Here is a 15,243-nt window from a genome sequence, read left to right as displayed (position 1 = left end):
ATATGCTAGCCCGCCAAATGCACTCCGATGTTACCAGCGCAGCGATCGATTTCTCTTTTTTTTTTTCTCCCCACCGATCGATCTCCGACGCCAGCCAGCATTTTTATTACATTAGACGTCAGGATTTCAATATCTCGACGATGTACGGCCGGACGACGAGGAAATAAATTTTTGCATGATAACACTACGCGCTACATGAGAATCATCCTATTACCGGACCAGCATCCGAAATCTGTGCCGGACAATGCGTATACACGTCGTGTAAAGTCCAGTCGTGGCCCGTTTACGTCGGATGTACTCGTTTCCATTTTAATTGCGCCAACAACGTTTCGCGATACGCTTCCGGCGATTTCATCTCCAACGGTATCGGGAAACCATGACAGTGCTATAGCCACCGGATGTCCAGTATCTAGAATTTGCTCGCTCGCGAAATTGTTGTCAGGCTTTTTTCGCAAATACTAAATTTTCTTTGTGCATTCGTGAAACGTTTGTATAGTCATGCAACATTTTAGCGAGTTTAATTGTTATATATAAAATAATTTTTATAACAGAGAGTAAGTGAAAATTGACCGAGAAGGGTTCAAATACAAATAGATCAAAGAAAGCCATAATTCGTACAAAAAAAAAAACGGATATTGCTGCTCAATAATATTTTGGTGTAAATCTTACAATTTCCAGTTCGAGCAAACTACGCACCAATATATAATATCTATATATGATTTATCGATCTAAACTGAAGCTGAAATGCGTATAATATTATAAATTAAAATAATAAGTAATTTAATAATACTGATGTTAGTGAGCATCAATTCAACTGTAAACATTTCAATTGTAAAAAATTGTTGTACTTTATAATGTATTCAGTATAATAGTTTGTTTTCTCTTGATTGAAATTCTGCGACGTGTGCAACGGAATTCTACAAAGCATCAATCATAAAGCCTCTAACTAATAGCATCGTATTTTATAATGGAACACGTACATACGGCAGATTAAAATCTGTAAATAAAAATACAGACTTTTTATTTATTCAAATGTTGAAACGTTTGTATTCAACCGATATATATCACGGCGTGTCTTTTGTTTCGTCTTGTGTACCAAGAGACACACACACCTACAAACTGAGTTATCCATCTAAATCACATTACGTTGCTCGACATAACAACTGTAACTGACATAATCAGTTTTAGAATATGCACTTACGTAATCTCGGACCGTTCTGCATGCGTATCTTCTCGAAGTATGTCGGGGTTGCATCTAATTTTAGGTTCCGTTTGCGGGCTCCGCACCATGTGTCTAAATCTACGCGAATTTCGAGAACGTCCGTGTATCTCGTACTTGAGTCAAATAAAAGTAACACACTTTTCCCCTAATATAAATTTACCAAATTCTTATATATGTACATATACACACACATGTCATTCATTTAAATGTCGAGACATAATTAAAAAAATGGTCATTCTTAGTTATCTGCAAAAAGAAGAAAATTCTGAATGAAAATTCAATATACTTCTGAGTGAAGAGCTATAATGATACGTTTGTTCTTCTACAATTAGTAGCATTACAAAATTTTAATGGTGCGAAACGCTCGAACTGGAAAACCTTGTTTCCTTCGAGTTATAACATTACGTTAATGTAATAAATAAGCGATACGTGTATGAATAATCCCTTTTCAGCTGCAGGACACATAAATAATCGTAGTACGAGTTTGTCACGATATACATGTAATATACAAATAAAATAAAAATTATTTGAAGAATGTTTTCGTTTCTACCACAGAGGAGACATTTTGCTGGGAGACGTCGTCTACATAATTTAAATTCACCAGCCTCCCTTATGTGCAATCCCTTTTTAGCCGCGGGGCATATAAATAATCGGGGCACGAGTTTTGTTATAATATTCACTGTCACATGTTTCTTAAGCGAGTTTTCTATCTGTTGTACGTCTCCTCCCGGATATATATTTCTCAACGCTCGTTTCGATAGTTCTCCGCAAACTTTCGTTTGAAATTTTTTTCGCTCTTTCTCTCCTACGTGCGCGCGTAAATACTGCCATGAATTCGTAAGTATACATTACGATCCGGTAATTCTCTGGCAACCTTATTCAAAGATACAGTCCGGATGTTGCCGCCGTCGCCGAGAGATATCATCTTCCCTGCCGCGCACTTTCTTCCGTCCAGTCCCTCCCATCCTCTTTACGACCGCTGGTGCGTACATGTGTGTGTGTGTGTGTGTGTGCGGGCGCACAGAGAACTTCGCATGATTTACGAGAAACGAGTTAAGAGCGCCGCCACCGCGTAATGATAAACATTTTCGACGTTGCGTGCACGCTGAGAACGCGCGATTCTCAGGCCGCGAAAGCGAAGAGCACCTAAGCGCGCGGCATGTAATTTAATAGAATCGTTTATGGAGAGAGCTTTATGATAATCGAAGGCTTCGTACGTACGCACGTACATATCGGATTGTCGTCGCTCTGTATGCTTAACCAGATCCTCGCTACGCCAAGATACGCATACGACGTGTGTTTCTCGCGATGATCGTGACTCCGTCATTATAATTAATAATTCGTAAAATTATTTTTTACCCGCTTCCTCACCGAGTTTCTTCGATCCAATTAAAAATGATTAAAGCCCCTCAGCGATATCTTTTACACGTGAACGTATCATTCACGTGTAAATGCGCACGATGGGACTTGAACGGTCACGCTCGGCGTTAAATATATACGGAGAGAAAACGGGCTATTATCTTTATTAGATGCTTTCTAAAGCGAGTGCGCGGTTTATTGCCAAGGCGCGGATATAATCAAAAGTTTCCAACTCTTGGCACGTCACTCTGGCGCGAGGATGACGGAAAAATGAACCAAGTATTACGGAATTATGAAGGCTAATATACAGATATTGCAGCGTAGATAAAAAAAAAGTGTGTACAATAAAAATGCTAATTTTTTACTTGTGTCACTTTTTTCATCAACGCAACGATATATATATATTTATTTTTCATGTGTGTGTCAAATGATGTCATTATATTAAAATTCGACCGAATAATTTTGATAAAATACCGTTGTCGTGGTTTATATTAAAATACTAATTGAAAATCTCAATTCAGATTAACACATAAAAATAAATAATATCGCTAATTATATATTGCAAACCGAGCATGCAATTTTCATCTATTTTTATTTGTTGCGATATGAATTGAGATTTTCAATCAGCGATTTCAATATAAATCACGGAAACAATATTTTATTTTGGTCGGTCAATTTTATCTGATCTTACCTCTGATGTTTTAATGAACTTTAACTACTTTACCCCATTCCAGCTCTTAAATCAATTCTTGACTTAACTTGAAAAATTTTGTGTAATTAGTGTTTTATCATAAAATACCTTTTAATTTATCCAAATTGAATGTGTGTTGTAGATCCAACGTCTGATTTTAATAAGCGCGCAATCGATATGCTACACATAGACGTTCACCAACGTGGCGTCCCACGTTTGCTTTCATACGTTAATATCACTTTGCGTTATAGCGTCTTTAATTCGAATTAACGGCGAAATCTCCTGGGAGCGATAAAGTACGGCCGCTGCGTCGAGCGGAAACGGTAGTTTCCGCGTACCCTCCATCTATCTCGTATTTTATGCTACTTTGCTTCGTGACCGGCGTTTTATCGCATAAAGGATCTATTGATCTACCGTAAACCGGTAGTCGTCTTCGATTAAAACTCAGCTCGTGATAGTGGCCGATAAATTTTGCTTCGGCAACAACGACGGCATTTATAATCGCATTTAAACGCGACGGCGATGCTGCATCTCTCGGACAAGAGAACTCGCCACGATTTGCCTTGGTACGTACATACGTGGGGTACGAAAGAAGGTGAATATCCATTAGCATAAGACTCGAGGAGATCTTCGGTCGAAGATAGCCGGCCCCCATATTTATATAGTCAGGATCGATCAACCGTCTCTACGAGTCCGATAAAAGAGCCACAATCCTGTGATACGAAATGATACATCGTTTGTATAACATTAGCTATCATTAAACGTAGCACTTTTAATTGAAATAACCAAGAATTACCACGTTTTTCCAACAGTCATGAATTTTTACCGCAAGTTTCTTTTTCGCGGTCAACGTAAGAGAGAGAGAGAGAGAGAGAGAGAGAGAGGAGGGGGAGGGAGAGAAAGAGAGAGAACGGTGGACAAGCGAGAAGAGCAAAGAAAAACAATGTGAGAGAACTGAGTGAGCAAGTACATGAATCAGTACTCTGAATATTTATAAACGAAGAGTAACGAAGGAGCGAATGAGAATGTGCGTTAAAGCGAATGAAATGAAATACGGAATTTCGTAGAGCGGAAGAGAGGAACGAGAAACAATTGAGACGGGCGGCTCGTATATATAGACGTTAATAATTATTACGCGAATAATGAGAGTAGCTCTTTTTATCATGGTACGATGAATTAATTAAATAATAATATATCACTGGTTATTATAGAAGCAGTAGAATACACGTTACACGCGCCGATAATCTGTGCCCGATATTCCGATTATTTAAAAATGTCGAAATCATTGGAGACGGTGCCGCGTTTACCAATTTACAATACTCTCTCCCGCTACCTCCCGATATCCGATCTAGAGACGTCATTTCATGGCGCATTGGATTATTATTCCGCGATGGCGAGCGTGAAACTGGCCTTAAGCCGCCGGGTGCCTGGAATATTCCAAGATCCAATCTCGTGGAGGCACGTAAATCCTCGCGAGGCAGCCCGGAGGAGGCGAGCCCGAAGCCGTTTGTATCCCAGGGCGAAATTAGAATAATTACGCGTGTAATCTAGCCCACTTTTGCCGTCGTCCGACTTTAAGGAAACCTCACGGACATCTCTCTTTTCTTTTGGGAGTATTTAACGGTGAGATGTGTACCTATCCCGCGGCAATGACAGACAATGCGGAAATCCGGTTAATCCCCTTTCCCCGAATGTCTCTCTTTACAGAGATGAAGTCATGTCGTCTTCGTGAGATGAAAGATTGCAGTAAAAGATTCCACGAAAGATTAAGTTTTATAACCTATAAGTGCTGCCAAACGACGCACGCGATGGTACACTAAATTATTTCCACACACATTAATTATAATTAACTCTCTGGACTTGACGCCAAAATCTGTAACACACTTATTATACATCGCATCTGTAAGACTCATTTAATTTATGTTATTTTAATATAATTAATTTTAACACTGCACACAAAGTTTAGATATTCTAGCAAGCAGTCTCCGTATCATTTTATAATAGTCTAATTATGTGCAGATTGTATTTATTATAGTTCAATTTTTAGACATTTTAGCAAAATCATTTTTTTTCGTAAAGAAGTTAAAATGACATAACTTGTATAAAAAAAAAAAACAAAAAACAATGAATACTATAGTATTCATTTTAATAAGAATAATTTAAATTTGTAGATGTAACATAAAGAAAATTGAAATGTTTGACAAATTCAATAGACTATAATACTGTCGGTTCCGTGGAGAATTAAAAATTCATATTTTATAAACATTACACGCAACTTTTCCCTTTTTACTCAAAAAGCAAAAGTAGGTATTTCTATATTGTACAGATATTATGAATACATATAATGGAAGGAAACGATTATGTTTAACATACGTTTACTACAGAATATTTAACAAAGCCGCGTTATTAATATAATACAAAACCTCTGTGCAGTTTATGATTATATTTGTATAAAATATGATAGACGTTAAACCGCATTATCATTATTAATTCGATAATAATTCGTCGCGATATTTATATATTTATGTTTACGCATTGCGAAATATCCTTTTGAGGTATATATCACAAAAAATAAACATTTCGAAATAATACATTTACAATGCATTGCCATCGCTTTGTCATTGTGTACTCTTCATCCCGCGTGTCAACCCGTTCACAATCGTCCCTTGCAACACGTATCGCGTTTAATCGAAAGAGTCGATGTCCGCGTTCGGATGGATTGAATAACACAGAAGTGGCGTTTATTCGCCGCACGTTACAGGACGCGATGGCCGAACTAATTAAGCGTGCGAAGTGCCTGCAGGACCCGAAATAATTCAGCACACGATTCCTCTTTCATGAGAAAGGGATTTCGATCCCGACCGGCCGACGAACGGCGTGCATTCTATCGGCGTCGACACGCCGGTATGTGCGTCGCGCACGCATTCGAGACGCTTCGAAGCGCGCTCCTGGGAACGCACCACCTCCTGGGAATGCGCGCCGCTCTGTCTCGTCGCGTCGAGCAGCCCGGGGGGCTCGACTACGGTGGAATCGCGGGCATAATTGACGATCAAAGTGGGTAACTCGTGCGATTCTACATTCGCCGACAAGTACGAGAACAGGAAGATAATGGGGAAGCTTCGCGAGCACAGGTGCGAACGATTCCGTGGATTCCGCTCGCTTGAGATTTGAGTGTCGCTCTTAAGTGAGGAATCTACCTCTCACGGGATGCGCTACGTCTCTAAACATTATTATTCCTACATCAATGAAACCTTTTACGCATAATTAATTACGCGTTTGCAATTTTACTTAAAATTATTACGAGTAATTCACGTAAATTTACATTATCGATGAAAATGGCTAGATTTCACAAATAATATATTTTACAAAGTAGAAGTTAATTAATATTATTAGATAATATTGAGCATACGTTAAATGTTATTTCATTTGACTGCGTAAAAATCCCCCGCCTTTCACATTTCTCTAAAAGCTGTCAATTAAATTAGAGCGCGATATTAAGGCCGCGAGTAGGAGAAATGTTGTGACAAGAGAACCAAGCGAATGCTTCATTTGAGTACCGTAGGTACTTATTAGTCAGTAATTAGCAACCCCGTCGGCGATATGGTTAATTATTACAATTAAGCCATTCTGAGCTGAGAGTATCCCAATTCCTCGCGGGAATTTCCTGGTACGCACACACAAGGTTGCTGCATTATTACTCACGCTTGGATTTAATACAATCCCGTATGAATTCGTATTATAAATTACTTATTGCTAGATCTTCGTTCTCAAAGAGCATTTGTGAAGGATGTCAAAGGAGGAGATATACCTTGTTCAAAAACGAGAAAGAAAAACGAGATAACGCATGCTGCGATTTATGATAAAATGTATTATGTGACGCAAGTAAGATTAAGCACTTGTAAGCAAACTATTCCACACGCGAATTTACGCGAATGTTATTTTTTCCCATATACTTTAACATAATAAAGGTTTGCAACGTTTAGGAAAACGTTTAAGCTTTAAATTATAGTCTTATATTTATTCTTATTTAAATTTAACTTTCTACCTTTCCTTGAATCATTGAATCATTCGTCAATAATTCATTAATATCAAGTACTTATTCAAGTTAAAAAACACACAGAGAGAGAGAGAGAGAGAGAGAGAGAGATACTTTCCACACATATATAGTGTAATTACTACTTCTAAATGAAATAAAGCTATATCCATAGAAATCGCCTCTTTTTATTATATATTGAAAAAAAAATCGATAGAGAGTTGATGTGTCTTCCTCCCTTCGCGTCAAGCAAAAGTTCTAATCCAAATGTTATTACAATTAATTTTCAATATGGAATTATCTTGATCAAAGCGCTCAATGTTTAAATAAATTTTAAAATATCGACAAAGATATTTATAATGTATGTACATTATAAATTTTTGTATGTAATAAGAATATAATTCAAGAGCCTTACTCAATCTCTCATATTCGAAAACAAATCGAATCAAATGCGCTGTGATTTGATTAAAATTCGAACTGATTCGCCACCACTGCTAGAAAATCCGATAATTATGATACCGAACAATTGCCTATGTTGTCGCGACATAACAAGAATTATAAAAATAATAAATGTAATATTGGAAAAAAATAAACTTTTTAAAAATATAACTATTAATCTTTCAATAGCTAGAAGCATATACGGATAACACCCTACGACAAATATTGAAGCGGTATCTTCCAGGAGAGAGAGAAATTACATTTCCACTAAATTCAATTTGTAAACGTGCGCGGTTATACGCTTCCGCGCTGTTAAATTGGAATAAAATCATTTCTCGCTCTGTCTTGATTTCTCCGAAGTGCAGTGCAAGGATTTCTGTAATTACGCACTTGCCGTCTCGCCCGGTGCATCGACGGCGGTAACGTTGAATTCACTGACTTTGGTCTGGCACTGGCTACAGTTCTCTGAATGAAATCAATGAGCGTAAACGCACGTGTTAAGCGGACGGCATTGTTGCGCCAGCATTGTTCGAAGCAGGTTATTGTTACATTATGCCCGCATTATTGAGCCTTATTACGAGCAGACGTTTAAAGCAGCATATTCCACGCGACTTACATTGATGCACAGTGAATGCGTGAAATGTGCATCGATGGCATCCTGGGAGTCATACATTTGCGTTTTGATACAAGTTATATAATAGTATTGAGTGATAGACAAAATACAAAACACTATCGACACTTTACTGCTTTCACTAAAATGATTGATTAATTTATATACGATTTTTATACATTACGGACAATAAGATTGTTAATAAGGAAGGTTCATCGACTACTTGAAAATTTATAAAAAATCTGAAACTGCAGTTATGCAAAATACTATAAAGTACATATGAACCTATAATCACACAGTAATTTTTGTTTCTTATAGTAATATTATAAATTTAATATAAAATAAACCTACTTTTACAAAAATAAAAAATTCAGAATGAAATTGCATGATTATATTATTATCAGTTACATAAATTGATCAAAAGTATCGTCAAAATTTAACATCAGTTGAATGATGTTACATGCATAAAACAAAATGTAACTGTTAAATTTTTATGTAATATATCATACGTATTTCTTATTCATTTCAGATTTTTCGTATGTTTGTTACAATAAAATCATTTATATTAAATAAAAATATTAAATGTTGATTAAAGGTACACAATATGAATAATCTATACGTATTCAACAATTCTCCCATGAAATACAGAAATTCATGGTTTTTTATGGTCTAAAACAATATAAAATTTAAAAAATTATTTTAATATTTTTCTACCATTTGTTTAACCATTTAATATAGTTATGTAGTAAACTCGGAAAAATAAACATTTGCGTGCTATGAAAATTATCTCATGTGTTAATTCATGTAGGACGATACTTTATTACATTTTTTGTATCATAGAATTAAATCAAATAACTCTCTTATAACATTATTTATCTATTATAATATCTATTCTCTATATTCTTATATTTTTCATTTATTTCCTAGCGTTTTTCTCTGATATTATTTTCAGATATTAAAGATTAATTTGACACGTTTAGAAAAATTATAGTCTTCTCAATTCATACATGATAATAAATGATTGGTGAGACACTTTATTTGATTACTCAACTATTATTAAACCATAAAAACTTGTAGATTTAAGAGATCGTAAGGAAAACAAAATTAAAAAAATTCCTTATTATATTAGTGTGTAGGTCAATCATGATAAAACCATGAACGCGTTTGAACAATATTTAACACTTTTCATTAGTTATAGTTCTTATAGTTTTCAAAATACAGAAAATCAAATTTACTTTGAAGGAAAATTTTCATCTTATATAAAATCACATTTATCAACCAAAACAGAAAATTGCTATGCGATTAGATCTGTGCATATTTTATTTCTGTAAAGTTTCAGAATTAGTTTTAGAAAATTTGTGATTTGCCGAACTTTCTCCATAGGTAGGAATATGAAAGACCCAGTGTTACAGTGTATCTTTTTTAGAAATCAACAGAGCGTGAGATTTGCAGACTACTTTTAACTAGAAGATAATGATCTTCATTAAAAGTTCCGACATTGCGACGACTAAGATTCGACGACGAGTATCATCAGAAAGTAAAATGATTTCGGCAAAGTTTTGAAAAAAAAGAAAGGACGACTCTAGTCGCACCGCAATCTCGCCGATTGGTTTCGGGAACCTCATCTATTTAATCACAAAATTATCCATCGGCATCACGCATTTTAACGAGGTGCCGACGTTTAGAACTGAAATTATAAAGCCGATAGGTGTGGACCACTCTGATCGATTTTTCCTTATTCTGTCCTTTTTTCTCTCTTATTTCTTTTTTCGACCGCACTTTAAAGCGCTCCGTTCTTGTCACAACATTGCTTGCGTGCTTGTATTCCAGACAACGTACAAGGTGTCTGCACTTTACGACGAGGACTTTATTAGCATTTTACGCTATGTATCATCTCGCGCCAGCGTCGATGTCAATATATGTATATATATATATATCTCTCATTTTTTTGTAATATCGAAAATGTAGGAGAAAGGAGAGGAGAAAAAGGAAAGAAAATCGCTTGAAGGTGTCGCATTTTCGAAAAATAAGGAATCTCTTTGCTCCTCCCACGCTCTTAGTAATCCGAGCGAGCACATCGCGTTTATAATCTCGCAGCGATCCAGAGCTACGATTTTTCGAGTACACTCTGTACAACATGACATACCTTCGTTAGAATGATCAACGTTAATTTATTACACAAGATTAATGACTCGCGGGATCCGTTCTATTGTACGATTATCCACGTATACGAGATTATTATGTAATTACGAGCGTGAAGCTTCCCTTTCGATTAATGCGAAACGCTGTTCTTCCGGCGCAATATCCGCTCTTCCGTGCTCCAATTATTTGCCCACGTGAGCTGTTACGGCGGGGTCCGAGAGATTATTTCTTGCGTTGCACTTTAATCCTGCGAGCCTCTCTCTGTCCCACGTACAATAAAGTTCTCTTATAGGATCGAGAGCACGCACGCGATCAAAGAAACGTTCGTTTCAAAAGTCCTCTCATGCGCGATGATTTTCTTCACTCTCCCTCTTCCCCTCTCCTACCTTTCTTCTGTCTGTCCCTTCTCTATTATATTTTCTTTTCTTTCCTCTCCCATCTATATTTATTTAACTCACGCTAAAAAGCACACGTGGTATTCGCGATAACAATTAAAGGCAGATAACCGGGTGCTCATCAGTTTTGTGCCGGTGATTGCAAAGTTTGCCGGACATCCGGCCAAGTGACGATCATCTTTACGATAAATGTGGGCGCCACGACAACGAGCGATTCCGTTCTCGTCGCTTTAATCTCTCATAAATTGCGAAAGCGGAAGACAGATGAGAATAATTGTTGAATAATAGCACAGTTTTTCCATCTTGTTTCAATCACTTCAGTGTTCACCAGCTATATACGGGATGTTCTGGCATTCTATCGTATTTCCTTTGAGAGACGCATCCTTTAATTGTCAAGTACTGACGCAGTAACTCAATTAAGATATTGAATGTCAAAGGCTACGTAAAAGAATATCTTGACTGATTTCTATAATACATTGGGTAATACTCGATGTACTTCGTGTAGTAATTCTTTCAATTAATAACTATCTACGTTTTACGAAAACTTGACACAATATGCTATTAATAACAACACCCAAAATTTAATAAAATTGACATTGCTTTTTTTGATTGATGACATCAGCTCTACTAAGTTTTAGATCATAAGCCATTGGAAGTAAAAAGTTAGGAAAAATGAACGCTTCGGTGCTTCGCTCGTCGAGTGATTTTATGTCTTGCGACGGAAAGTCGACTATATAAACCGGTTGGAAAAACGAGACTTGAGGATTAAAGTAACTTCGTCGGAAAGTGCAAAGAAGACTGCTGGATATAGGGAAGATAGGAGAGATCCTCTCGCGAAGCGGGACAGCGGATTTCACGGTTCGCGTCTTTCATCTGTGCTAACGCGCGTTCCTGCGTAGATATGTCTCCGAAATAAAATATTCCTTTCTTTCGCGCGCGCGCGCGCGCGGGTGTCGGGATAAATGGGTGATACGTACAAACAGCACCACGTTGTAAATGTGAAGAACGTATTTCAAGAAATTCACGGAACAGCAGCCGTCGTCCCTGGTCCTAAGTCTGGTGGAAGTACCGGGTAATCTCTCAGCGCTTTTGGCCATTTTCAGTCGATCGTTAGGCTGCGTGCGTCCTTCTTGTCACCTGGTTGCCGTTACTGTAAAACAGAAATGACAAAAAATATCAGAAAAGAGGAAAGAAAAATTTGCCTTAAAAGATAGACACAAAATTTTTGAGAAAATATGATAATTCACGTTTCGTATTAAACTAAATGTTTACGTGTATATATTATATTTATGTGTGATATGCATACATCACATATATAAATAAATATAATGAAAAAATGTATGTCCTTATAATATAAGGCGTTAAGTAGTGATACAGCTAAGAAACTTTCGCGAGAAAAAGTTATCTTTACGCAGCGTGAGATAAAAAATAAATACATAAAGAAACAGTTTACGACTATCTAAGAAAGCGTTTAAGAAAGTAATCAACAAGTTTTCGACCGTCTATTGCCCAAGAAAGTAATCAACGAGCTTTAGTTTCAATGTCGGAATCTTCGTTGCTGCTTGCTTATACTCGCTTGGACAATGGATGAACCTTAAAGCTCTTCTTGTTCCGGTTCGATGTAAACTTTGTCGGAATAACATCAGTGCGACTTCACGGTGGATCAACAGTGACTGAGAAAAGTTCTTATGTAAGATGTGTTAAAGTACTGAAAAATTGTCTCTTCGATCTTGATCTTAAAAATTCGACTGTTCAAAAAATGTGCGCATTTAATGTCGTGAAATATGCTTTTTAGCAATAAAAGGATGTAATATTTGATCATAACGTATAAATTCACATGTCACTGTCTGTAAGACGACAGTTAACAAAAATAGAGAAGAGTTTTCTTGCTCAGACAATTTATAGTACGTGCCGGAAAACGCTTCCTCGAAAGCAACTCTCACCTTTAGACGACAAACGGCAAAGCGCTTTTTCCTCTGCAAAGAAGCGAGTTAAATTTAATGTCGTTAGAATTCAGAAGAGCGATGTGCCGTGCCGCTCGCCGTCTTTATGTCGCGAATGCTGGCAAAGATATCGGAAAATTGACGTAATTTGATAATCACGTACTCGATGGGCCCCCGTCAGATAGATATTTGTGTAATGTATTATATATTAGGCGCATGTAAGAAAATATAGTTGGCGACGTAAGATAATGATCGAGTATCAAGAGAGTAATTTTCGCGCCGGTTCGAAGCGAAAGCAGCGCACGTTGACAAGAGCCCAAGCAAAAACGATTCATAGATTTTAATCTGAGGGATTATGATTAGCCATAAGGGACCACCGTCACTTCCTTCTCCGTTATATGAACTTTACTTACACGAGTGATGTATTAATGTCAGGTGGATTTTCAAGCCTTGAAGCTGCAACGTTTTCGAATTGAACGATTCGTGTAATTTTTTCGAATTTCTTAAATCTGTTTATCAATCGAAAGAGAGTTCTTTTTTTTTCGATATTAGCAGTCATTTGAATTATAATACAAATGGCGAAATAATAATGTAAAAAGAGAACCTCAGTCATATCCAATGGAGCCAACCTTGGATTTGGCACATAATGTCGTTTCACGTTGCCAAGAAATGTGAAGGCCCACCTACGCTTTAATGCATAGCATCCTCTATCTTCGCTCTTTTCCCTTGCCATCCTTTCTGCAATTCTTTCGTATGCGTACGCGAGTCGCATTCCATGTAAGAATGCACGAGAACGCCAAGTATTTTGCTGCACGAAAAGCTGACACGACAGATTGCATGTGATATTTCAGTTCTTTGCACATGTAACGATTATACCCACATTGAGAAAGCAGCGAGATCAAGTTGAACATGTCGAAATGACGTGGTTAAATATCTGGATTCTAGATGATGGAACTTGATATCTAATAACACGGTAATTTATAGGGGAAAGTTGCCAAATCACTTGAATTTATATTTCATATTTGATATCTGATTTGTATGTATAATATATATATTCGATTGACCTAAAAAAAAATTTTTTTTTAATCAGCCTCTGAGTTCAAAAGCTTCCATTTCTCATGCCAAAAGAACACCTGAAAATGAGCTGGCCACGGATCGGTTCACCGCGTCCGATCCACCGATTTGATATCGTACAACTTTTTGTAAATATAATATTTTCATATCTCTAAAAACAGCGGATATTTAAGGTGGACAAAGTTATTACCCCACCCTGTATAACACATACAATTGCATGACAATACTATTATCAGCCACACACAACTAATAGAAAATTAACATCAATTAAACCTGATTTTTTAAGTTTAGCACGCACAAAACAGGATATAACTGTTGAATATTATGCATTTCTCATTTATTTCATATTTTTCATATTTTTGTCATAAAATTGTTTATATTAAGAAAAAAATATAATATATTAATGTGTTATGAATATGAAGTACGTTTTATGCGACCGGTATAACGCATTCAGCAATCTCTCCCCTATATAATTTAGTAATCTATTTAAGTAATCGCGTTATCCCCTCATTTACATATATATGCTTATTACTGCATATTATAACTCTCGAATTTTTTTCGCAACTCGATGCTATTGTACGTAAAGGAGTATTGATTAATTTGTAGTTTGATTATAGCGCCGCATTGTTCTGTGAATTTCGATTCAGGGCAAGATTGCAATTCGGCGGAGGAAAATTGCATTTGTTGTGGTCACAACTCCTGTTCGTACACGTGACTTGTATACCGAACGAAAATACATAGCAATCACTCGATCTTCTCGACCGATATACATCGTTGTGTGCAAGGAATCTTCTAAACAGCATAAAAGAAGGATAAAAATCTTGTGCATACAGCCCGAGTCTTTTTATAAACTTTCTACTTAATTTTAGGTATATACATGCATTTCCTTAAAACATTAATTAAGTCTCCTCGGAATTTTAGATTAATACATTTAAATGAAATAATGTAAAGATGTGGAAGGAAAATATACAGAGAATATACTTTTATGCCATCGTATAGATAGAACTGAATGGAATATTTGCATCCTCATAAATTCAACAAAATTGTCGTATCAAGTATCGTTTAATGAAAATCGAGAACTGCTGTCGTGCATGATCGCACCATTTGACATTATCTAATAAGAAGTCAGAAATAAAATAGTGACTGCCTCTTTCTTGTTTCGAGCCGTCTCTCCTCGGCCAACAAGAGCGACGAGAGTGCGAAGGATAAATGGCGCATAATGAGGATCGGAAGGGAGAAACGCGCGCGGATCACGCCGGGAATTGGTAGGTGGTGGATGGAGAGCGGAAGACAGAGGTGATTACGGCGACGGGCGAAGAAACCTGAGAAGGAGAGA

General features: G+C 36.8%; 1 protein-coding gene across 1 annotated transcript in view; it reads right to left on the bottom strand.

Moving 5' to 3' along the window:
- Positions 1–15,243, bottom strand: part of LOC108775719 (CD151 antigen) — an 85,428-nt gene that overhangs the window by 33,380 nt on the left and 36,805 nt on the right. The window contains exon 2 of the mRNA XM_018542170.1: positions 11,868–12,040. Within this exon, the coding sequence (XP_018397672.1) occupies positions 11,868–11,987 (120 nt within the window). The 5' untranslated portion in view covers positions 11,988–12,040. The remainder of the gene's footprint in view (positions 1–11,867; positions 12,041–15,243) is intronic.

The sequence above is a fragment of the Cyphomyrmex costatus genome, unplaced genomic scaffold, assembly GCF_001594065.2.
Source record: "Cyphomyrmex costatus isolate MS0001 unplaced genomic scaffold, Ccosl1.0 scaffold306, whole genome shotgun sequence".
Lineage (NCBI taxonomy): Eukaryota > Metazoa > Arthropoda > Insecta > Hymenoptera > Formicidae > Cyphomyrmex > Cyphomyrmex costatus.
This window is presented reverse-complemented; position numbering and strand designations above follow the sequence as displayed.